Source organism: Bos javanicus, chromosome X, assembly GCF_032452875.1.
Source record: "Bos javanicus breed banteng chromosome X, ARS-OSU_banteng_1.0, whole genome shotgun sequence".
Lineage (NCBI taxonomy): Eukaryota > Metazoa > Chordata > Mammalia > Artiodactyla > Bovidae > Bos > Bos javanicus.
Window position 1 is genome coordinate 58,851,347 of NC_083897.1, and position 25,886 is coordinate 58,877,232.

The window sequence follows — 25,886 nt, forward strand, 5'->3', positions numbered from 1 at the left end:
AGAAGCCTCCCTCACTAGTACAGATAATATATTCCATAAATCCTATACTGTCCCTGTGTGATCAAAGAGAGGATTAAGATAACCACAAACATCTGCTGGTCTACGACTGCATCTTGACTCAGGGCAGAGACACTGACTTTTAACATTATCATCAATTATCCTTGACCTAAATAACTATATTTAAAATACACAGGGATCTTTGTTTTTTTGGGTTTTTTTTTGGTTTTTTTTAACCTCCCTCCCCTACCTTTAAACACCCAGTGGTTACTTCCCTGCACAGACACTTTCCCGTTACCCCCACAAGGAAGAGCAAGGGCAACTGAAGACCATTAACACTGCATAAGGCTACGAGGCTGTAAGCAAAAGGTTTGGTGGAGAGAAGGGTGAAAGCAATGTCAAAACGAAAGTTTGCGATTATCTTTTACTCACAATTATTCATAAAGAGGTCCTCACCTTGGAAAAAGAATGAATTGCTGGTAGTTAAACAACAGCATTTTGCCAAGTCTCTGGCATTGCTAGACACAGAGAAAGAAGCAATCAGGCAGAAGAAGCAGTCAAGGTCAAAAACCCAGAGGAGTTAGGTAGAGCAGAATCCCAAAGCAGGCTATGGGAACCAGAGTGTGGGAAGGAGCTGCAGTGAACAGCTTACAGTGAACAGGACTGAGAAGAGATATGGAAATGACTGCCCTGGCTCTCTGCCTTCTTTTAGCAGAATGGATTCCTCCCTAGAAGAGACTCTCATCTACTTCATAGCAACTTAAGAGCTAATTCAGATGAGCAAGGCTGGAACCATACCCAAACAAATTGGCTGGTTGGTTGGTCAGACCTTTGTGAAACAGTTTGTAAGCGCCTACTGCCCCTGCAGAGTCTAAGGACACCAAGTCTTTTCCCTTAAGGAGTTCATAAAGATAACGGAGAGCAGACAAATCACTAGATTGCTGCAGTTCAGGATGAGAAGAGTGGATAACCGTTTATCATGGAGAGCTTCTCCAGAGGTGAAGTCTGTTCAGTTTCAAAGGATGGGTAGATAGAAGCAAGTCAGCAGAGAAAAGATAGAGCTAGTGGAAGCACATACAAAGTAGAATGACATGTAAAGGGAGTGGCAGGTATAAAACCTGGAGCACATTAAATAACATAGCAGGTACTATAGACTGTAAATAGTCCATTTTTGTGTATGGTTTTGTCTTGTTTCTTTTTCTGAAGAGGGAGGCTCCTTGTGATGAAAGAGAATGCTGAAGAGAAGTCAAGGGCCTGCCATGGAGGACTTGATAAGCCTGCTAGAGTTAAGATTTTATTGTGGGATCTATGGGGAGCCATTGAGAGATTTTAAGCAAGATTTTCATGATCATATTTATGTTTTAGAAAGATGATGACAGCAGAGTACAAATGGATGGGAAACAGTGGGACTGGAGGGTGGGAGAGCAGTCTGGAGGCCATTATGGGAACTCAGGCAAGAAACTATATAGCTCTGGATTGAAGAAATAGGTATGGAGAAACGTGGATGGATTTTCTGAGCTTGATTTAGAAAGATAAATAGATGGGATTTGATGATGAAATGGAGGTGATAGTAGGGGAAAGAAAAAGAAGATAAGAATGGTTCTGGGATTTCCAGCTTGAGCAATGGAGTGCTTGGTGGGGCCATGCACTGAGATGGGGAAGAAATAGGTAGGACTTAGGAAGTATCATGTCTGGTGGGGGTTACTGGTTGAATTCTGTGTGATACATGTTTATGGTGCCAGTGAAACTCTAAGCAGAGATATCCAGCAAGAAACTGACAGTGCTGACCTGAAGCTATGGATAAAGGTCTGAGCTAGAGCTAGAGACTGAATATCTATCATTGTATGGGTGGTAGCTGAAATCCCTGGAGAAGGGAATGGCAACCCACTCCAGTATTCTTGCCTGGAGAATCCCCATGGACAGAGGAGCCTGGTGGGCTACAGTCCATGGGGTTGCAAAGAGTCGGACATGACTGAGTGACTAACACTTTCACTTTTCCTAGGAGAGAGCTACATTGAGAAAAGAAGTAGGATGAAGATAGAACCTTGGGGAGTTCCAGTCGGAATAGGGAAGAACCGGGAGAGTAAAGCATGATGACATCCAAGGGCACAGAGTGTTTCAGGAAAGAAGGAGGTGTCTCATGCAGCAGAGAAGTCAAAGAAGATAAGAATGAAAAACATCCATTGTTTTTGGCAACAGGCAGGTTAGTGGTGACCAGTGTGAGCAGTGAGGCCGGCCTGCACAAGGATGAGGAGTCAGTGGGCAATGAAGGCAAGATGTCTGAGCGCAGGTAACTGGAACAAGGTCTGGCCACCCCAGGAGGTCATGCACATGAATTGCTGTCGCTTTGGACCCACAGAGGTTAAGGACCACGGTGTCTGTTGTAATAGTGAGTCGGGGCATGGGTGTGGGGGAGGGCACCCAGAGAGAAAGGAAAGATGTGCACAGCAAAGCCCTGATTCAGGGGAAAAAAAAAAAAAAGAAACAGCCTCTCGGTAGCCATGGCACCAGTCAGCTGACACAGGGAACGCCAGCTGTTTGCAGGAGGAGAGTAAATTTAAGGGCTGGTGGTGAATGCATCTGAGCTCTGGAATCCATGGGAAACACACTTCGTGCCAAAGAAGCAGCATGATGCAAGCCAGAGATAAAGAATTAAGAAACCTGGGCTGTTTCACGTGAAACTCAGGCTAGCCGCATCAGCTCTCTAGCTAGGACACAGCTTCCCCGGCCAAAAAAGAGGAGCCAACAGCCCTTATCTGGGGGCATCCAAACATTTCCCATAGTTTGAGATTTTCTGCAATAATGCACCCTTAGGTGGCACGGATAAGTAGGAGCTCCCCACTCTGTACGCAAACACCAGAACACTGTTAAAATGGAAAATTCCGAAATGTTAGTAAGGAATAGTAGGCTTAGAATAAAACCAGCAGTCCTGCCTGCTCCCACCTCAGAAAACACACTGATGGAGTATAATGCAGGGACAGCTTTCAAATCCAGGAGGGAAAAAAGGGCAAGGGATGGAAATGTCAACGTACAATGATTTGATCAATCCAATGGCAGAAGAAAAAAAAATACAACTCAAAAGAATGTTTCTTTCATATCATATGACATCCCTTATATGTGGAATCTAAAAAGAAATGATACAAATGAATTTACAAAACAGAAAGAGACTCACAGACTTATAGAATGAGCTTATGGTTGCTTGGGAGAAGGGATAGTTAGGGAGTTTGGGATGGACACATACAGAGTGCTATATTTAAAATGGATAAGCAACAAGGACATACTGTATAGCACAGCGAACTCTGCTCAATGTTATGTGGCAGCCTGGATGGGAGGGGAGTTTAGGGAAGAATGGATACATGTATATGTATGGCTGAGTCCCTTTGCTGTCCACCTGAAACTATCACAGCATTGTTAATCGGCTATACCCCAATACAAAATAAAAAGGTTTTAAAAAATAAAATATGGGGAAAAAAAGAATGTTTCTTCCAGATAAAAACACTTACCCCCAAGAAAGAAAGCTGGAAGTCAAAGATTAAACCCAAATTTAAATGTCCAGGGGAGATGGGGAGAGCATCTTTATGTAACATTACCAGGCATGTCATTTTTAACTTTGCCATTTTCGGGACCTCCTTGGTGGTCCAGTGGTTAAGACTCCGCGCTTCCACTACAGGGGGCATGGGTTTGATTTTTGGTCAGGGAACTAAGATCTTGTACAGCCAAAAAGAAAAAAAAAAAAAAGTTGCCATTCTCCTAAAGTAGGCTGATTTAGCCACCGACAGGCTAGTGACCTTGGACAAGTCACTTAACAGCTTATTTGTTGCATACAGATTATGATACAGACCCTGAGAAAAAGATGCATTGGAAAGTACAAAGTGGCACGGCAACATTGGGCAAGGACTTTTTACAGGTAGAGCATACCTTCAAGAAATCAGTTTGAGATGACTTAAGCCCCAAAGAGTTGGATCCTAGTCACACAGAAGTGCTAGGTGTTGTGTAAATGTCTTAGTCAGTTCAAGAGGCCTTTGGCAAAGAAAAAATACACACTGCCCAGCAAGCTATGCGCTTAATGTCTCCCCAAGGCAGGAGGCAGGCCCGCCAAGGGCTGTGGCATATCTTAGGGATGACCCAACATTCCGTTCCACTCCCAACCCACAGAGCTTGAGAGGAACAGCTTGAAATCCAAATGGGGCCCTCTTCTTGGCTAAGGAAAACAGTCTCAAATCTTTCTGACATCTGCACAAAAGGGGTACTGAGGGGCTGCCCTGCAGGGTCAACGGTTGTGGGGCTAGTTTAAACAATCCTGCTTGGCCCTGGGAACGCAGGAGGGTAGGGAGGATGAGTAAAAAGACCTGGCTGCTCGGGCAGCTTCAAGCACCCATGTGCTCTGGATCGGCCCCACGTGTGGTGCCCTCTTGGTCTCCTTGGGAAATAGGACATCCATGCTCTTGACTCAAGAAATACAGTTTGGTTTAGTTCACGAACCTCAACAAACATTCCCAGAAACTTCAGGCTTTCACAAATAAACTTTTAGGAACATATTTGACTGTGTGGATATCGAGTGTTTTAAATATTGAAGAAAAAAGTCTATGCAATGATATTCTATTTTTCTCTGTCCCACGCCCCTTCAACCACTCATGTTTTCAAAGGAAAAGCCAGATTAGGGCCCCAGATGTTTGGAATCCAGATGAGAGTTCCTCACAGAGGAAATCCACTGCCTTCCATCTTCAAAGATCAAAATCTCAGCCAGGGGTGAAACAATGAGGTCATCATAAGCATGTTCGCCTGGTGTAGGACTGACCTCTGTTCAGAATATACAAGAATTTCTACTTTTAAATTCTCCCCAACCCCACCAACAGTTCAGAACTATTTCTCAGTTTCTCAGGGTTCGAGCAACTTCCTACCCCCCACAATCCATCAGGAAATGCCCTTCTGTGTCAAACTTCAAATCTCATCTGCTTCCACTTGAGCCATTTTTATTTGCTATATCTTTGCAGGGGTAAAATAAATCCATAAGAATCACCCCTTAGGAAAATAGGGAGAGGATATGTCCAGAAAATTCACATAAGAGATACAAACATGCAATGAATATGTGAAAAGATGCTTAAGCTTTTATATAGTCTGGGAATTAGAATGATTTTCACCCATATTAGCAAAAATGTCAAGTGCTGGGAAGGGTACAGAAACTTCGACACTCTTGAACAACAATGCTGACAGAGTGTAAATAAACTAGAATAGGTAATCTGTAGGGTACTTGTAGCTTTGAAAATTTAAAATGCTCATTGCCCTTATATCTAGTAATTCTGATCCTTTGTATCTATATTAAAAATGAGTACAAGGAGGCCTGTTCATGGATTTCCACTGCAGCACTTTCATTTTTTAAAATAGCAGAAATTTGGAAACAATAAGTGTTCACCAAAAGAGTAATGGCTAGATTAAACTGCAGGGTAGAGGAAAAAGATCTTAAGGATATATCATTTGACCAAACAAACAAATGAAAAAAGCACAGAATATACACATACCATTATATTTTGGAGAAAAACAGAAAATGAAACTATTGAGTTAGCCAAAAAAGTTCATTCCAGTTTTTCCATAAGATCGTATAGGAAAACTTGAATGAACTTTTTGGCCAACCCAATATTTTTATACATATTCATATATATCTATGATCACACACAGGAAAGACCAGAAAGACAATTGTGGGACTGCGAGAACATCAAGGAAGATGTTGCTTTGTCTGTGTTGCTTGCTGTTGTTTAAGAACGTATTCACATATTTGTTGTAGAATTACTATTTTTTTCCAAAGTGTTCCCTGATTGTAGATCAGAGGCAAGAACGTGGGCCTCAGTGACTAGAGTGAACAAGACTTCCTGGGAGACAGCAGTGGGTAAAGTAAATAGGTGAGAAATCAAAAGACCCAGGTAATAGTCTGAATCTGTCATCAATTTGCTGTGTGACCCTGGGAAGTCATCTTCCTTCTCAGAGTCTATTTCCTCTATACAAACTGTGGTTAAGATGAGAAGCTCATGAAGATATCTTCCCTTTCTGATATTTTATGATTCTCTGAGTCTGTGCCTTTACTATACAATAGGTCTGGCCCGTTTTGATTTAGAGATGGCTTTTTATACTTTTCCTTCAAATTCTGGCAGACTTTGACATTTCACTTTCCTGCAAATGGAAGATAATGAAAGAGGAGGTGGAGCGGTCACTCTGTTCTCTGTTCAGCTGTTTTTGAGGGTTTGGTTGACCTATTAATGCTACTTTTCTTTGACAATATAAGCTCTTAGGCTTGTTTGAGTGTGATGAGAGTGCAGATACAATGCTGGAAGTCAGAAGATCTGAATTCTACAGGGTGGCCATAAATTCAGAAAACATACTAATAGATTGGATTTTATTGTTTTATAGATTGAAGCCCCTTGAATCCTTTGGCTGAGTTATACTGAAGATGCAGGTTTTTTCAGTGCAAATCAAAAATACAAGTCACCCAGGGCAATACATCACATATGCATAGAGGATTGATAGAAATGCTGTGTCAAGGCACTGTGTTCATTGCAATCTGCACAACAGTTTGAACTGGGCATGGCTATTAAAGGACAATGTATTGAATAAATCACATAATGTTATGCAACATGTCCCATGCCTTAACATAATAGCTATAAATCATTCTTTATGTATAGTCACCTCTATTTTTAGACTTTATGGCTACCCTATACCCTTGATTTTGGATGAATCACATCCCTAGTCTGGAGATAACAATCAGACCACTTGTTCCCCAGAGTGGTAGGGAAGGACCAAGTGGATATAAATGAGCTATGGGAATTTACATGTATCTACAAACATATCATAATATGCACAACCTAATTGCCTTTTGGAAACAGTCCAGATGAAACCTGGAGGAAACCTTGGCATTGAGTCAATGAAAGAAACCTCTTCACGATCCCTCAGAGATTGACCGATCTAGTTCTGTCTATCATTAGTTCGCAAAGCTCCTTCCAGCTGGTCCTCATCACTTTGCTTGCTCCGTGAGGTCACAAGAGTAAATTCTAAGCAGTTTAATTCTAAAGAAAACATACACACTTCAGAAATCGGCTCCTGTGACTATTTGTCTTTCAACAATGAAAGCAGCAACTTACTCTGGCTCCTTTCTCAGGAGAGCACTTACAGCCCCCACTGCAGTCTTGGCCCCCACATGGCTTCCCATAGGGCTTCTTCTCTCCCTATTAAAAAGAAAATAAAAAAAAGTTAGTGCACCATGTGAAGCAAAAAGCAATGCTGCCCAGGGAGCATAATCCGCGGCCACACTCCTACTAACCAAATAAATCAGAGCAGCTTAATCATCTCACTTGATGGCGTCATGAGTCACATGAAATAAAAAGTCATCTTAAGCAAGCACCCTTTTAGGTCACGTCTAAGCCTCACTAAGGCTTCCCAGATGGCTGAGTGGTAAAAAATCCTTCTGCCAATGCAAGAGATGTGGGTTCAGTTCCTGGGTCGGGAAGATCCCCTGGAGAAGGAGATGGTTATCCACCCACTCCGGTATTCTTGCCTGGAAAATTCCATGGATGGAGGAGCCTGGCGGACTATAGTCCATGGGGTTGCAAAGAGTCAGACATGACTTAGCAACCAAACCACAACATACCTCATTAAAGAGCCAGTTTGATAGCTGGTTGGGGAACTGTGGCTTAAATACTCGCTCATCGGTAGACATTCCAGTCATAAAATACAAAAGCATTTCTCTATATGGGGCTGGAAATAGACTCTAGACATACCCTGTGTCCCACTGGACATATATCCTTGCACTCACTGAGAAAGCAGTGGCTGTAGCAGAGAACTTGAGAGAAATTCAACTGCCAGCAATGTAATGGTAGAAGAAAGTGCCCACCTTGCACTCTGCCTTCAGAATTGTTTTCTTCAGGCCCCACTTTCAGCACAGCATTCAAACCTTACAGTGACGCCCCGGGGCCCAGTTAGTCAGATCCAAGTTCCTGAGGTGATATTGTACAGTATCCCCTCAAACTCGCCAACTTTCCTTTTCCTTCTTTGCTTTATGATGATAATGATTACTAGCTGAATTTCTACAAGCCCCTGCCCACTACATGACCTGCCAGGTGCTGACCCTCTCTGCTTTCTTCTCCTCTGCTCTCTCCCTGGCTCACTCTGCTTCAGTCACAGTGGTATTCAATCCATTCACCTGTTCTGCCTCAGGGCCTTTGCCCCAGTTGTCACTTCTGCCTGGAATGCTCTTCCCGGAGATGTTTTTGATAGCTGGCCACTTTTTATCACCCAAGTCTCAGTTCAACTGTCTGTTCTCAGAGAGTCCTTTCCTTGCCACTCAACCCCAAGCGGCCCCTAGTTCCTTCCAATCATACCACAATGCTACCTTTCAACATTAAACATTCTGTCTCTCCCCATTAGAATGTAAGCTCCGTGTAAGTAGGGACCTTATCTGTGCTGTCCAACATTGCATTCCCAATGTGACAAATGTTTGATGACCTCATGGAGCTGGAATTTGAACACAGGTCTGCTTGACTTCAATGCCTTGATCTTAATCCTTATGTCTTAGTGTTTTCTAAGTCTTCTGTCTCAGTGCAAAGACACCCAAATCAGGAAACTGCCATTCTGACCCTATCCACCTTGGGGAAAAAGCAAAACATAAATTCTAACTATTATCTGAAATAAGAACTTTATCTCTGGGATGGATTTAGTATCATCCAACTTTTTTTTTTGTTTAATGTTGGCTGTTTTTTTTTTTTTTTTCAAAAGAGAAAGGCATATTTATGAGCCAGCCTCACACTTAATCATTCTTGCCTCTTTGTACTGTGAGCCTTTTCCTGCTTCCCAGGGAGCACTGTGAATTTCTCAGATGGTCTCTTATCTCTTTAGACATTCCCGCAACCCTTTATCACCACAACACCTCGGTAATAAGGTAGTGATGGCAGAGCTATGACAAAATATTGCTATTTTAGATTCCAAACACCTTCCTGATATGAGATATTTTTATCTCTCTCCTATGCCTTTGACATGGTAAGTGCTATTGTACGCTTTCCAGTTTGCCCTCCACTTTATGGTATACAGGACAGGCAAGTTTTCATAAGGGTGAGATCAAGAGGTGCCGTGGGAGGCAGAAGCTGCAGGCTGGGATGGAATAGAGAATAGGGAGACAGCAACACTGAACTGAATCCTCACTGATGCTGTGCTCCCTTTGTCTAATGTTGAGTACTATATTTCCTGGGATAATGGATCATTTCTATTGGCTTTTCCATATAGTTCTGTATTTTCCAAGTAGTCTTCAATGAACACACATAATTAGTAAGAAGAAAATAAAACCAGTATGTAACCAGATAATACATTCATCACTTTCAAGGGAGTGGACTCAACAGGCATTGCCAAAGTTGAAGTGCTATCTGTTTGTAGCTATGGCCTAATTTCAAGCATTGCCCTTTATATGTCCCATAACATTTGTCTACTATGGACCCAAAGTTTTCAGATCTCTAGTATGGAGCAAGGAGGCTGGAGGCAAGGGAGCTGGACAAGACAGTGGGGGGAAATCCCAATAACAGGAGCTGAACAAAAATGTAAGGAGCAGAAGCTAAGGTTTCTTAGGAACTTGGCAGAACAAGGAGGCAAAAACACCCAGCTAACAGACAGGAAGCCGTCACTGTCTTCTGTCACTGAGGAAAGTAACCAGAGAAGCCCCACTGGCCACAAGGCAATTTCCTGTAATGCTGGCCCTGGCAGTTCCCGCAGGAGTCTTCAGTTACATTGAGGGGTGGAGGGAATAAAAGGAGTGGCTTCCAGGGAACACGGCAAGATCAAGCACAGAGGAAGTCTCTGCCCTATCCTGGCTTGTCTGTGGACATGCTAACCCCTGCTAAACCAGGCTACATCACTGGTGTCATTCCCATCATGGAATGCTCTCTCCCTCTCTTAAAATCCAACCACTTCTTATAGCCACAGAAAATTAGAACCGGAAAGGCCCTGAGAGATCCCTGAAGACACTGGGTCTTAACTCTATCAGACGAGCACATCATTATTTATTTATTTATTATTAAATTTTTAACTAGAGGACAATTACTTTACAACACTGTGATGGTTTCTGCCATCCACCAACATGAATTGGCCATAGGTATACATAGGTCCCCTCCCTCTTGAAACCACCTGCCTCCCCATCCCACCCCTCTAGGCTGTTACAGAGCTCTAGCTTTGGGTTCCCTGTGTCATACAGCAAATTCCCACTGGCTATCTGTTTTCCATATGGTAATGTATGTGTTTCAATGCTATTCTCTCAAATTATCACACCCTCTCCTTCTCCCACATAGTCCAAAAGTCTGTTCTTTATGCCCGTGTCTCCTGTGCTGCCCTGCAAGTAGGGTTATCAGTACTATCTTTCTAGATTCTGTATACATGCATTAATATATGACATTTGTCTTTCTCTTTCTGACTTACTTCACTTTGTATAATAGGCTCTAGGTTCATCCACCTCATTAGAACTGACTCAAATGTGTTACTTTTTGTAGCTAAGTAATATCCTATTGCACATATGGACCACAACTTCCTTATCTATTCATCCGTTGATGCACATCTAGGTTACTTCCAAGTCCTCACTATTGTAAATAGTGCGGCAATGAACACAGAGGTACACGTGTTTTTTCAATTATGATTTCTTCAGGGTATATGCCCAGTAGTGGGACTGCTGCGTCATATGGTAGTTTTAGTCCTACTTTCTTAAGGAATCTCCATACTGTTCTGCATTAGCAGCACACCATATTTTATTATAAGTATTTATCATTCTTTCTTGATTCATGGAAAGAAAATCATAGGAATAAGTTATAATGAAGATGTAAGCATGGCGCAGGCGGCTGCGACAGCATGCCATGGCGTGGCTGAGAGGAGCCGCCCCACGTCCGAGGTCGGGCGCAGCAGTGGAGAGTACCAGACTGCGACGGCGCAGGAACGGCCGAGAGGAGCTACCCCGCATCTGAGGTCGGGGGTGGGGGGGTGGTGCGGCTGAGAGGAAATAACCAGCGTCCGAGGTCGGGGGTGGTGATGAGAGGAGTTACCCTGCGTCTGAGGTCAGGGGTGATGGCTGGGAGGACCTACCCCACGCCCCCATGCCCAAGGCCAGGGGCGGCGGCCGGGAGGAGCAACCCATGCCCGAGGACGGGGGCGGCGACGAGAGGAGTTACCCCACGACCGAGGTCAGGGGCGGCGGCTGGGAGGAGATACCCCACGCCCCTAAGCCTGAGGCCAAGGGCGGCGGTGGGGAGGAGCAACCGCAGGACCAAGGCCAGGGGCAGTGGCCAGGAGGACCAATCCCATGTCCAAGGAGCCGTGGCTGTGCGGGCGCAGGAGGGCCTAGAGGAGCTATCCCACATTGAAGGTCAGGAAGGGCGGCGGTGAGGAGATACCCCTCGTCCAAGGTAAGGAGCAATGGCTGCGCTTTGCTGGAGCAGCCGTGAAGAGATACCCCATGCCCAAGGTAAGAGAAACCCAAATAAGACGGTAAGTGTTGCAAGAGGGCATCAGATGGCAAACACACTGAAACCATACTCACAGAAAACTAGTCAATCTAATCACAGTAGGACCACAGCCTTGCCTAACTCAATGAAACTAAGCCATGCCCGTGGGGCAACCCAAGACGGGCAGGTCATGGTGGAGAAATTTGACAGAATGTGGTCCACTGGAGAAGGGAATGGCAAACCACTTCAGTATTCTTGCCTTCAGAACCCCATTAACAGTATGAAAAGGCAAAATGATAGGATACTGAAAGAGAAACTCCCCAGGTCAGTAGGTGCCCAATATGCTACTGGAGATCAGTGGAGAAATAACTCCAGAAAGAATGAAGGGACGGAGCCAAAGCAAAAACAATACCCAGTTGTGGATGTGACTGGTGATAGAAGCAAGGGCCGATGCTGTAAAGAGCAATAGTGCATAGGAACCTGGAATGTCAGGTCCATGAATCAAGGCAAATTGGAAGTGGTCAAACAAGAGATGGCAAGAGTGAATGTCGACATTCTAGGAATCAGTGAACTGAAATGGACTGGAATGGGTGAATTTAACTCAGATGACCATTATATCTACTACTGTGGGCAGGAATCCCTCAGAAGAAATGGAGTGGCCATCATGGTCAAAAAAGGAGTCCAAAATGCAGTACTTGGATGCAATCTCAAAAACGACAGAATGATCTCTGTTCACTTCCAAGGCAAACCATTCAATATCAGGGTAATCCAAGTCTATGCCCCGACCAGTCACACTGAAGAAGCTGAAGTTGTACAGTCCTATGAAGACCTACAAGACCTTCTAGAACTAACACCCAAAAAAGATGTCCTTTTCATTATAGGGGACTGGAATGTAAAAGTAGGAAGTCAAGAAACACCTGGAGTAACAGGCAAATTTGCTTGGAATACGGAATGAAGCAGGGCAAAGACTAATAGAGTTTTGCCACGAAAATGCACTGGTCATAACAAACACCCTCTTCCAACAACATAAGAGAAGACTGTATTCATGGACATCACCAGATGGTCAACACCGAAATCAGATTGATTATACTCTTTGCAGCCAAAGATGGAGAAGCTCTATACAGTCAGCAAAAACAAGACCAGGAGCTGACTGTGGCTCAGATCATGAACTCCTTATTGCCAAATTCAGACTTAAATTGAAGAAAGTAGGGAAAACCACTAGACCATTCAGGTATGACCTAAATCAAATCCCTTATGATTATACAGTGGAAGTGAGAAATAGATTTAAGGGCCTAGATCTGATAGATAGAGTGCCTGATGAACTATGGAATGAGGTTCGTGACATTGTACAGGAGACAGGGATCAAGACCATTCCCATAGAAAAGAAATGCAAAAAGCAAAATGGCTGTCTGGGGAGGCCTTACAAATAGCTGTGAAAAGAAGAGAAGTGAAAAGCAAAGGAGAAAAGGAAAGATATAAACATCTGAATGCAGAGTTCCAAAGAATAGCAAGAAGAGATAAGAAAGCCTTCTTCAGTGATCAATGCAAAGAAATAGAGGAAAACAACAGAATGGGAAAGACTAGAGATCTCTTCAAGAAAATCAGAGATACCAAAGGAACATTTCATGCAAAGATGAGCTCGATAAAGGACAGAAATGGTATGGACCTAACAGAACCAGAAGATATTAAGAAGAGGTGGCAAGAATACACAGAAGAACTGTACAAAAAAGATCTTCACAACCCAGATAATCACGATGGTGTGATCACTCACCTAGAGCCAGACATCCTGGAACGTGAAGTCAAGTGGGCCTTAGAAAGCATCACTACGAACAAAGCTAGTGGAGGTGATGGAATTCCAGTTGAGCTATTCCAAATCCCGAAAGATGATGCTCTGAAAGTGCTGCACTCAATATGCCAGCAAATTTGGAAAACTCAGCAGTGGCCACAGGACTGGAAAAGGTCAGTTTTCATTCCTATCCCAAAGAAAGGCAATGCCAAAGAATGCTCAAATTACTGCACAATTGCACTCATCTCACACACTAGTAAAGTAATGCTCAAAATTCTCCAAGCCAGGCTTCAGCAATATGTGAACCGTGAACTTCCTGATGTTCAAGCTGGTTTTAGAAAAGGCAGAGGAACCAGAGATCAAATTGCCAACATCCGCTGGATCATGGAAAAAGAAAGAGAGTTCCAGAAAAACATCTATTTCTGCTTTATTGACTATGCCAAAGCCTTTGACTGTGTGGATCACAATCAACTGTGGAAAATTCTGAAAGAGATGGGAATACCAGACCACCTGATCTGCCTCTTGAGAAATTTGTATGCAGGTCAGGAAGCAACAGTTGGAACTGGACATGGAACAACAGACTGGTTCCAAATAGGAAAAGGAGTTTGTCAAGGCTGTATAGTGTCACCGTGTGTATTTCACTTATATGCAGAGTACATCATGAGAAACGCTAGACTGGAAGAAACAAAAACTGGAATCAAGATTGCCGGGAGAAATATCAATAACCTCAGATATGCAGATGACACCACCCTTATGGCAGAAAGTGAAGAGGAACTAAAAAGCCTCTTGATGAAAGTGAAAGTGGAGAGTGAAAAAGTTGGCTTAAAGCTCAACATTCAGAAAACAAAGATCATGGCATCCGGTCCCACCACTTCATGGGAAATAGATGGGAAACAGTGGAAACAGTGTCAGACTTTATTTTTCTGGGCTCCAAAATCACTACAGATGGTGACTGCAGCCATGAAATTAAAAGACGCTTACTCCTTGGAAGGAAAGTTATGACCAATCTAGATAGCATATTCAAAAGCAGAGACATTACTTTGCCAACAAAGCTTCATCTAGTCAAGGCTATGGTTTTTCCTGTGGTCATGTGTGGATGTGAGAGTTGGACTGTGAAGAAGGCTGAGTGCCGAAGAATTGAAGCTTTTGAACTGTGGTGTTGGAGAAGACTCTTGAGAGTCCCTTGGACTGCAAGGAGATCCAACCAGTCCATTCTGAAGGAGATCAGCCCTGGGATTTCTTTGGAAGGAATGATGCTAAAGCTGAAACTCCAGTACTTTGGCCACCTCATGTGAAGAGTTGACTCATTGGAAAAGACTCTGATGCTGGGAGGGATTGGGGGCAGGAGGAGAAGGGGACGACAGAGGATGAGATGGCTGGATGGCATCACTGACTCGATGGATGTGAATCTGAGTGAACTCCGGGAGTTGGTGATGGACAGGGAGGCCTGGCATGCTGAGATTCATGGGGTTGCAAAGAGTCGGACATGACTGAGCGACTGATCTGATCTGATCTGAAGCAATAATTTGAAAAGCACCTATTATGCCATAATTATATTGCAAAGAAAAAACAAAAGTCATCTATAAGGCTCAAGACGGAGGGGATATACATATAGCTGATTCACTTTGTTGAGCAGAAAGTAACACAACATGATAAAGCAATTGCACTTCAACAAAAAAGTCATTTATAATGAAACAATATGTATTTTCATATGTAAATGCTCATACATGGCTTTATTAGAAGATGTAATGAAGTCATCAGAGGCCCACAGCTAGATGCAGAATCATCAGGAATGTTACCGTCTGCTGAAGCAGAATGATTCTGGAATGTGGTATTGCTGATTCAAGTACTACAATTGGAGTTGCTATTAGTGTAGTGATTGTCTGAAATGGTGAATAACTCATGGGAAAGTTCTGGAGAAAAAAAATTCATTCTTTGATTACTGGGTAGTTTTCATTAGTAATAATAAAAAGATATACATCCATTTCAGTAAGTAAAGTGTGATTATGTTCAGAGTTTTCACCTCCATGAATATCCAGAGGTATTCCAAATGTAGTATAGGATGAAGGACAATTCTTTGTAGTGTATGGAACATCTGTCATACTTGGTGCCTACCTAAGAGCTTTTCCCAATCATTTTGACCAAAATTGCTCTCAAAATACCTCCTGGGAGTAGAATATTTCAATTAAGAACTATTCGTTTAATCCACGGAGAAGGCAATGTTATCCCACTCCAGTACTCTTATCTGGAAAATCCCATGGATGGAGGAGCCTGGTAGGCTGCAGTCCATGGGGTCGCTAAGAGTCGGACACGACTGAGCGACTTCCCTTTCACCTTTCACTTTCATGCATTGGAGAAGGAAATGGCAACCCACTTCAGTGTTCTTGCCTGGAGAGTCCCAGGGATGGGGGAGTCTGGTGGGCTGCCGTCTATGGGGTCACACAGAGTCGGACACGACTGAAGCGACTTAGCAGCAGCAGTAGCAGTTTAATCCAAATCACCCATTGTACAGATGAGAACACTGGAGGAAAGTACTTCGGCCCAGGTCACACTGGTAGAGAGTAGACCATAGCACTTCTGATCCTAATTCCATATTTTCCCTCTATTCAATACTTCTCAAGACCAATTTCAAGTTCCATTTCTTTCATGATTACTCTAGTTCAGGGAAAATATATCCCACTCATTGGGCAAGTATCCTTACAATGTTCCTTAGGCTGAGAATCTTGTTTCCTCAACCAAACAGTAAGGCTTTATAAGGGAAAGGTCAACCTATTTTGCTGTTGTTGTTTAGTCACTAAGTTGTATCTGACTCTTTTGTGATTCCATGCACTGTAGTTCACCAGGCTCCTCTGTCCCTGGGATTTCCCAGGCAAGAATATTGGAGTGGGTTGCCATTTCCTTCTCCAGGGGATCTTCCCGACCCAGGGATCAAACCCATATCCCCTGCTTGACAAGTTGGTTCTTTACCACAGAGCCACCTGGGAAGCCACTTTCTCACTTACTTCACTTTGTATGACACACTCTAGGTCCATTCATAACTCTACAAATGACCCAAATTCATTCCTTTTATGGTTGTGCAATATTCTATCATACATATGTACCATATCTTCTTTATCCTGTCAATGGACATTTAGGTAGCTTCAATGTCCTAGCTATTGTAAATAGTGCTGCAGTGAAACACTGAGATACCTGTGTCTTTTTACATTATGGTTTTACTCAGAATTTCTGTAACACTTTTGTTTCTCTCTAGAGCTGACAGTTAAGGGGTATGCAACGATATGGCCACAGCAGATTGTCTATGATGGATGTCTACTCTGCTTGGTTAGAACATCTATTTGGATTTGATGATGTCTGTGTAAATATTGTTAATGTTATTACTACTTCACACCTCTATCCCTTTGCTGATGCTGGTTCCTTTGTCTAAAATGACTTCCCTATCCCTTTTCCCACTTATGACCGGCCGAACTTCTACTCATTCTTAAAGCCTAGCTTAAACACCATCTTATTGGTGAATGTACCCTCAAATTCTACCCTCTTGGCAATTTCAGGCAGAAGTTCTTACTCCTTCCTCTTTGTTAAGGGTGAATTGCCATATTTGCCTCAATCTTCTTGGTTCTGCCAATCAAACTGGGCACAGTACTCTGTTTTATTCTCTATAGCCCTTGCCCAGCAGATACTCAGGAAGGGCTGTGAAATGATCACTCTCAGAACAACTGAGTTACAAGTGTTAGACCAGGTCCACTTGGGCTCCTCCCTCTCTCTTTGGGTTCCTGAACTAAAGAATGACATCACAGTGTTCCCTCCACAAGCCAATGTGCTTTTCTAGGCATCACCAGTGTTTTCTAGCATGAGTGGTGGCAGGGATGATCACCACGCAAAAGGTAACACAGGAAGCAAGATGGAATCTAAGAGCAGCCTAATTGGAGTGACTGAATGGTTGGCAAATGTGAGTTATCCTTGTGAGCAATTCCTCCAGAAGCTTAGTTCACAGAAGGTTGGCTGTGCAACATTATCTTTTGACCAATTCACTCCACAAGTATTTCTTTAGCACCTGGACCTGGCAACCCACTCCAGTATACTTGCCTGGAGAATTCCATGAACTGATGAGCCTGGTGGGCCACAGTCCATGAGGTCACAAAAGAGTCAGACACGACTAAAGCAGCTAACACTTTACTTTCACTTCTTTCATATGCTAGACACTGTGCTAGACACGGGAGAAAGAGGCTGCATCGTACAGCCACAAGGGAAACCAAATCCTTGTTCTCCCGGTGGTTTATCATCCAGAGAGGAACACAGAGAGGAAACAAATAAATATTACATCCATGTTTGTCAGATGATACATGTTAAGGAGGAAAATAAAGCAGGGTAAGAGGGATAGGAAGTATTGGCATCAGGTTGTTACTTTATTTAGGGAAGTCAGGGAAGGCTTTGCCCAAAGGTGACTTTGGAGCAGATAACCTTGCTTCTTAAAGCACAATTCCTGGTCCAGCATCAGCAGCACTGGAAATCTGTTAGAAATCCAATTCTTGGGCTTCCCTGTTGGCAGCAATGAGGCCAGAGTACTGGAAAGGAATGGGTAAGGTGAATGGGTTAGATGATGAGGCCAGAGCTGTAGCAGGGGCCAGAGAATGGAAGATTTTTATAGACAACTGTAAGAACCTTTGCCTTCGGAAAAACACTGAATGGTTCTGAACATAGGAGTGACACTCTAGCTTCATGTGAACTGTGGTGGGGCAAGGATGGACACAGGAAGGCCACCTAGGAAGCTGTTGTGGTAGTCCAACAGCAAGATGATGGTGGCTTGGATCAGAGGGGTGGTTGTAACAACTGGCAGAAGTAGGAGGATTCTGGGTATGTTTTTAAGGCAGAATAGCTAGGACTGGCTGATGGATTGGATGTGGGATATACCTGAAAGAGAGGAGCCAAAAATGACTCTAAGGAATGGATACATGTATATGTATGGCTGAATCCCTTCACTGTTCACCTGAAACTATCACACCACTGTTCATTGGCTACACCCCAACACAAAATAAAACGTTTTAAAAAAATGACTCTAAGGTTTTTGAACTAAGCAACAAGAAACATGAAATTATCATTTATTCAGATGGAGAAAAAGCTTTTGGGGGGCATCAGGAATTCTGGTGTCGAGATGTCTATTAGACATCTAATGAGAAATCAAGTAGATGGCTGGAGTTCAAGGATGATGGCTAGCTTGGAGATATGCATGTGGTACCTTAGTATAGAACCGACTATGTTATGGCAACAAGCCCCAAATCTCAGTAGTTCAACACAACTAAGGTTCACTTCTTGCTCATGTTACCGATGAGGTAAAGGCAGCTCTCCTTAGTGGCTTTCTTTCAAGGGTGACTTGGACATCCAAGCTACTTTTGTCAAGCAACTCCACCATCTTGCTTTTAATTGCCCTGACCATGTCCCTATTTTCCTTAACCAAAACTAAACACATTGGACAACCTAATAGCATGGAAAATAGAAGAAAACAGGAATTATTTGGTGAGCACCATCTCTGCCACCACTGGTATGATATAAAGCTACAAGACTAGATGAGGTCACCTAGGGAATGAACACAGATAAAGGGGAGAGGAGACTGAGCACTGAGGTGCTTCAATGTTAAGAGAAAATGAGAAGGTACCAGAGACAGAGTCTGATAAGGAGGAGCCAGTGTGATAGGTAGAGAACAAATATAGGGAAAGGTCCCAGCAGGCGAGTAAAGAAAGTATTTCAAGGAGAAAAGGATGATACAATGTACCAAATTGTTGATAAGTCAAGTAAGGATGAGATAAGAATATACCAATGGATTTAGTAATGTGATCCAGACCAGAGAAATGTCAGCAAGGTGGTGATCTGGACCAGAGCAATTTAAGAAAGGAGAATTAGGGAAATGTGGGAGAATCGTGATGCAGTTCTAAGGCCCCCCCTTAAGGGAGTGATCATGGACTTCAAGGAACACCAGTTACCAATACTGTGAGGTTTTCTTTAGCCTTGTTAAGCCAGATGGGCACAGATGCAGATTAGCAGAAGACTTGGATGTAATCAGGGGTTGGGTTCTGCTAGGTGAGTATAATAAAGGAAAAGAGGAGCAATGGACTCAAAGGTGTATGGAAAGAAGTCATTGAAATAATGGACCATGGAATCGAGGCTTCCTAAGGAGGAAAATGAGCACAGGTGGTAAGATGCAGTTAAAAAACATACAGATAGTAGATTTAATGGATGATTGATCCATTAATGGGTTTGGGAAGAAATGTATGGGTTTTAGGATTGTGACCAGATCTCAGAATAAAGAAGAGGTGGTGCTGTGAAGAGTCTAGGGGGACTTCCCTGGCTAAAACTTTGTGCTTCCAATGCAGGGGACCCAGGTTCAATCCCTGGTCAGAGAACTAAGATCCGACATTCTGTGCAGTGTGACCAATAAAAGGGGAGGGTGCTAGGGCCAGAAGATATGGTACATATATGCAATGGAATATTACTCAGCCTTAAAAAAGAACACAATAATGGTATTTGCAGCAACATGGATGAAGCTAAATATTGTCATAATGAAGTAAGTCAGATGCAGAAAGACAAATATAGATATTGCTTATATGTGGAATCTTAAAAAACAGTAAAAATGAACTTATCTGCAAAACAGAAGCAGAGTTACAGATATAGAAAACAAACTATGATTATGAGGGAGTAAGGGCAGGGAGGGATAAATTGGGAGATTGGGATTGACAACTATACACTACTAATATATAAAATAGATAATTAATAAGGACCTGTATAGCACAGGGAACTCTATTCAATACTCTGTAATGACCTATATGGGAAAAGAACCTTGAAAAGAGTGGATATATGTATATGTATAACTGATTCACTTTGCTGTACAACAGAACTTAGTGTAGCATTGTAAATCAACAATGAAAGTGAAAGTCGCTCATTTGTGTCCGACTCTCTGCAACCCCACGGACTATACATACAGTCCATGGAATTCTCCAGGCCAGAATACTGGAGTGGGTAGCCTTTCCCTTCTCCAGGGGATCTTCCCAACCCAGGGATCGAACCCAGGTCTCCTGCATTGCAGGCAGATTCTTTACCAGCTGAGCCACCAGGGAAACCCAAGAATACTGGAGTAGGTAGCCTATCCCTTCTCCAGGGGATCTTCCCGACTCAGGGACTGAACCGGGGTCTTCTGCATTGCAGGTGGATTCTTTACCAACTGAGCTATCAGGGAAGCCCAACTATACATCAGTACAAATTTTTTATAAAGAGGCTAGGGCCTGTTAATTCTCTACCTGCTACCAGAAAAGACAGCTCTAGGAATATAATAACCACTTCCTGAATTAGCTCAGTAAATGGTTGCTGAAATGGCTGCTCAATCCTGCTTTCATACAACATAAAACTATTCTGTTTTACTGTCAGATTTCCTCAAAAGACTTGTCACTCCAAATTTCATTTGATTTTCTACCACAAATCTGAACTAGGTGTTTTATATGTATGGGTATATGTAACAACACACACACAAACACAGTACTACAATGCTTTCTTTATATCTTCACCTATACCCCAAATAGTAAGTTCCTCTGAGATGATGTTGGTTTGCTCACCATAAAGCAAATGCATTAAAGAACCTTCTAAGCTTCAATTTCCTCAACTATAAAGTATGGATAATAATGTTTTACTTCTGGGTATTGGCAGGTTAGAGATAGTGCCCCTAGCAAAGTGCTTGGCACTTATAGTATGCTCAGTATAGCAATATGTTACCTGGTATTATTTATAACTATAACATCTAGTATGGTGCCTACATCATAGGTGAACACGTGATGACTAATTTGCATTTTAAAGATGAGAAAATGACGGCTCAGCTGTTAGGGACTTCCTCACCATAGGAAATTAGGTATCAGATTTGGGATAAGAAACCAGCCCTCACTCTCTTCCACTGAACCCACTGTTACCAATTCCAGGAATTAGCTTGAAATTGAGAATTCAATTCAGGAAAAGAAAGATGAGTGTTAGTAACATTACTTTTTATTCCTTTTTTTTAAATCAAGATGAGTTTATTTACTTTACAATAACTTGCATTGCATGTACACTTTCTATAAACAACCTTCTTATAATTCTCATAACTACTTTTGAAACAAGGAAAAAATATATATAAAATTTCCAGATTAAAAAAAAAAATAAACCTGACTCTTGGATTTGGTTATCACTTGATAGTTAAGTGACAAAGTGAAGATTCAAAGCAGGGCCTCTCTTTCCAGTGTACAGCTAAACTTTTAAAAAGGAAAATAATACAAGATACAGAGGTGCCCTTTTATAACCTTCAATCCCTGCCAGTTGCCTCAGAGTCCAGAAACCAAGAGAAGCCTCTTAGGCTGGATCATAACTAGTCTGGGGCCACATTAATAATAACAGGTACCACCGATGGGGTATCTGCTGTGTGCCTGCCTAAGTACTTCACATTTGGTATCTCACACGACTGTCCCAGCTACACACTGAATGGTAGGCACCATTACCACCATTATTTCACAGCTGAGAAAACTGAGGCTTATAGGGGTTTACTAGTTTGCCTACTCAAGGTCGTACAGCTAGGGAGTGGCACAAATTCAAACCCAGTGTTTGACTCAAATTCTTTGTGCTCTTCCACTAAGCCTGGCCTCCAGTTGCCTAATCCTAGGTTTCTGTACTTGGTGATAATAATACAGAATGTCTGGCCTTAATGGAAATCTACTGTGTAACTTAGGGAACTCAAACTGGAGTTCTGTAACAACCTAGAGGGGTGGGAAAGGGTGGAAGGTGGGAGGGAGGTTCAAGAGGAAGGGGACATATGTATGAAAGTGAAAGTGAAGCCGCTCAGTCGTGTCCGACTCTTTGCGACCCCATGGACTGTAGCCTACCAGGCTCCTCTGTCCATGGGATTTTCCATGCAACAGTACTGGAGTGGATTGCCATTTACCTATGGCTAATTCATAGTGATGTATGGCAGAAATCAAACCAATATTGTAAAACAACCATCAGTCATTAAAAAGAAATATAATTTTTTAAAAAGTCTAGCTTTACTTTGAGCAATTCTAAAACAAAACCTGTCCATTGAAATTTAAACACACACACAAACACACACTCACACACACACTAAACCAAGCGTAGTTGTGGTACTGTTGTTCAGTTGCTCAGTCGTGTCTGACTCTTTGTGACCCCATGGACTGCAGCATGCCAGGCTTCCCTGTCCTTCACCATCCCCCGGAGTTTGCTCAAACTCATGTCCATTGAGTCGGTGATGCCACCCAACCATTTCATCTCATCCTCTGTCATCCCCTTCTCCTGCCCTCAATCTTTCCCAGCATCAGGGTCTTTTCCAATGAATCAGCTTAGTCTTGTCCCATGTTTAATGTGCATTTCTATGAGTTTATGAATAAATGGCTCTGGGAAGAGAAGAAAAGATCTCCAGGAGCTGGCTCGCTACCAGGTGAGACTTGTCAGCCACACTTTAAGGATGAAGCTGACAACAGACATGGCTGAGTAGTTCAGGAAAGTATTTCCATCCATCTGTGAAACTGTGTTCGCACACATACACACATGCCACTGATGGGGTCAGGGGATGGGGAGAGGAACAGGCATTTTGGGTTTCACTTGGAAATGGCCTAGCCAGCCAGAATGAACCAAGGCCTGAAGGGATGTACGGTCCTCCTAGACCTTAAAGAGCATTCACCAACCAAATGCTTGACACATAAATAGACAAACTAAATGTTGTCCATAATGCTCTTAGATCAAAATTTCTGAGGAGATGTGAGAAAAAGAAGTAAGAAAGATACTGGGAGAAAGTGAGGAATCTTTGAGCTTTAAGGCTGGAAGCTTTAAGGCTGAGCACAAGAGGTCACACAGTTCACATGTAGTTAGGGTGGCAAGTTTTAAGAAACAAAAATACAGGATGCAGAGTTCAATTTGAATTTCAGAAAAACCATTAAGTGTGTCCCAGTTAGCATATTTTTGTGTATGTCCCAAATTAGCATAAAGATGTTCCATGCAATATTTGGGACATACTTATACTAAAAATATATTTGTTGTTTATATAAAATTTTAATTTAACTTGGCATCTTATATTTTATTTGGAAATCCTACAAGTAGCATCATGACACACTCACGTGACAAGTTCAGTTGTGGAGTGCCTATAGTCACTAATTGTCAGTAATAACATTTAAAGTACAAACTTTGCAACTTACTTTAAAAACATTAGGAGGGTATTCAAATTTCTTTTTTGCAACTGAGTCTCTCTTACTTATTTGCTTTCTAATTTGGTTTCCAAAACAGGAAGGAAAGGTATACTTATCACTAACATGGGAACGATTAGATTAATTCATTTACTCAACAAATATTTATTGTGTGCCTGCTGTGTACCAGGTACTGTGCTAGGTACTGGGGATAGCATGATAAAAAAATTGAATACGACTTTTCCATGAAGATTCATAGCAGTTTTATTCCTCATAACCCCAAAGTTGGAAGGGCCCAAATTTCCATCAGTAGGTGAGTGGATAAACAAACTATGGTGCATTTGTACAATGGAATACTATTCAGGAATAAAAAAGGAACAAAATATTGATGCATGTAACTGCACGGATAAATCTCACAGATACTATGTTAAGTGAAAGAAGCTAGATGGTAAGACCATATTCAGTATGAATCCACTTATACAAAGCTCAAGAATAGGCAAATCAAATATATGATGATAGAAATCAGAATGGTTTCATGATGATAAAAATCAGTGGTTACCTCTGCAGGTGTATTAGGGTGAGGTTGACTGGGGGTATGGGTACTTCCTGAGATGATGGACATATTCTGTATCTTATTTGGAGAGACAATGTACACATTTGTCAAAACTTATGAAAGTATACATTTACAATCAGCACATTTTATTGTCTGTAAAATATAATTTTATTCAAAAGTAAGTATAATCCCTACCATTATAGAGCTCATATGGGATATAGATAAACACACAAATATTTGAAAAATAATCATTTTGAAAGTGTGATGGAGGAAAATAGGGTTCTCTGAAAGTTTACAATGTTTAAGTCATTAAAACATAAGCATTACTTCTTCATTCAGCAAATATTGATGGACTGCCTCCTCTGTGCCAGAGACTGGATTATGTCCTGGGAGTATTCTATTAAATAAAATAAGTTTGCTCCTCTGCTCCATGTTCTTGAAGAGGAGATAGATGTTGGAAGAGTAAATAATAATCTTTTGATTATAATTGTGTTATATGATATGAAGGAGACCAATGGAAGGATATGAGAATGTAGAACAGGGACACTTGGCCTCCTTGATGGGATCAGAGAAAGTTTCTTTAAGAAAGTGCAGTTAAACTGAGGTCTGAAAAATAGAAACCATCAACTAGGTCAAGGGATAGGAGTAAGGCAGAGAATCTTCTAGGCAGAGGAAACGATCGCCGTACATGCCGTGAGAGAGAACATGACACATATGAGAAGCTGAAGGAAGCCAGAGTGACTGAAACAGGAAAGGAAAGGGGAGAGTGACAGAAAATTTCGCTGTCTGGGCAGGCAAAGACTTGCTCGTGCAGAGTATTGTGGGCCATGTTAAGGAGATTTGGTTTAATTGTCAGAGTAACGGGAAGTCATTGAATAATTTTAATTGGAGAGTAATGTGATCAGATTGATATTTTAGAAAAAAATTTCTAGTGGCAGTATAGATAATGGACAGAAGAGGGTAATAGTGAGGTGGGAGGACAATTAAGAGACTGCTGGAGGAAAGATGGTGGCCTGAACAAGGGTTACGGTGGTTGGATGGGAGAAGTGAATGAATCTAAGACATATTTAAAGATAGGGATACAATCAGAAAGGAATAAGACTAGAAGAACAAGGCTTTCTTATACCAAGTCCACTTAGGGAGATGGGTTCAGGATGGGGAACAACAACAACAAAAAATATTAAAAAAACAGAAAGGAATAAGACTAGAAGAACAAGGCTTTCTCATACCAAGTCCACTTCACTGATTTGAGGACAATCTTTAATGCACACCTGCTATGTAGTAATGGAGTAGGAAATGGCAACCCACTCCAGTATTCTTGCCTGGTGGGCTACAGTCCATGGGGTTGCAAAAGAGTTGGACATGACTTAGCAACTAAGCACACACGCACACTATATGTTAAGGCACTGTGTTGAGCACTATGGAAGAAAGACAAATATTTAGAAAATTTTCATTACATGCAAGGAATTTAAAGGCTAAGAACAACTATAATCGAATGAAGAAAAAGTGACAAGTATTATTGAAAAAGGTAAAGAGATATCTTTCTAAAACTTAGACGTGATTATGTCCTGTTTTCTTTCGAAAACCTTTAATGACTCTCTCTTAGCTTCAAACTTCAAAATTCAAGCATGAGATTTAAGAGCCTCTTTAAATCAGACTCAACCACCATTGTAGACCAACCTATCACCTCCAATATTCTACTAATAGAGCTCTATTTATCAGCAATTCCATATTTATGGAATGCTGTTCATATCCTACCCATTTCTGTGGAAATCCTAGTCACATATTTTCTTTGTCTTTTTTGTGGCAATTTTATTGAGCTATAATTCATATACAATACATTCATTCACATTTCTTTTCTTAAATTTTACCTTGCTTTTTTTCCAACAACGGGG

At 42.0% G+C, this 25,886-nt stretch overlaps 1 protein-coding gene across 3 annotated transcripts in view; it reads right to left on the minus strand.

The window, feature by feature from the left end:
• Positions 1-25,886, minus strand: part of COL4A6 (collagen type IV alpha 6 chain) — a 338,917-nt gene that overhangs the window by 179,721 nt on the left and 133,310 nt on the right. For all 3 annotated transcript variants that reach the window (XM_061409397.1, XM_061409398.1, XM_061409395.1), the window contains exon 3: positions 7,128-7,211. In XM_061409397.1, coding sequence (XP_061265381.1) covers positions 7,128-7,211 — 84 coding nt within the window. The remainder of the gene's footprint in view (positions 1-7,127; positions 7,212-25,886) is intronic.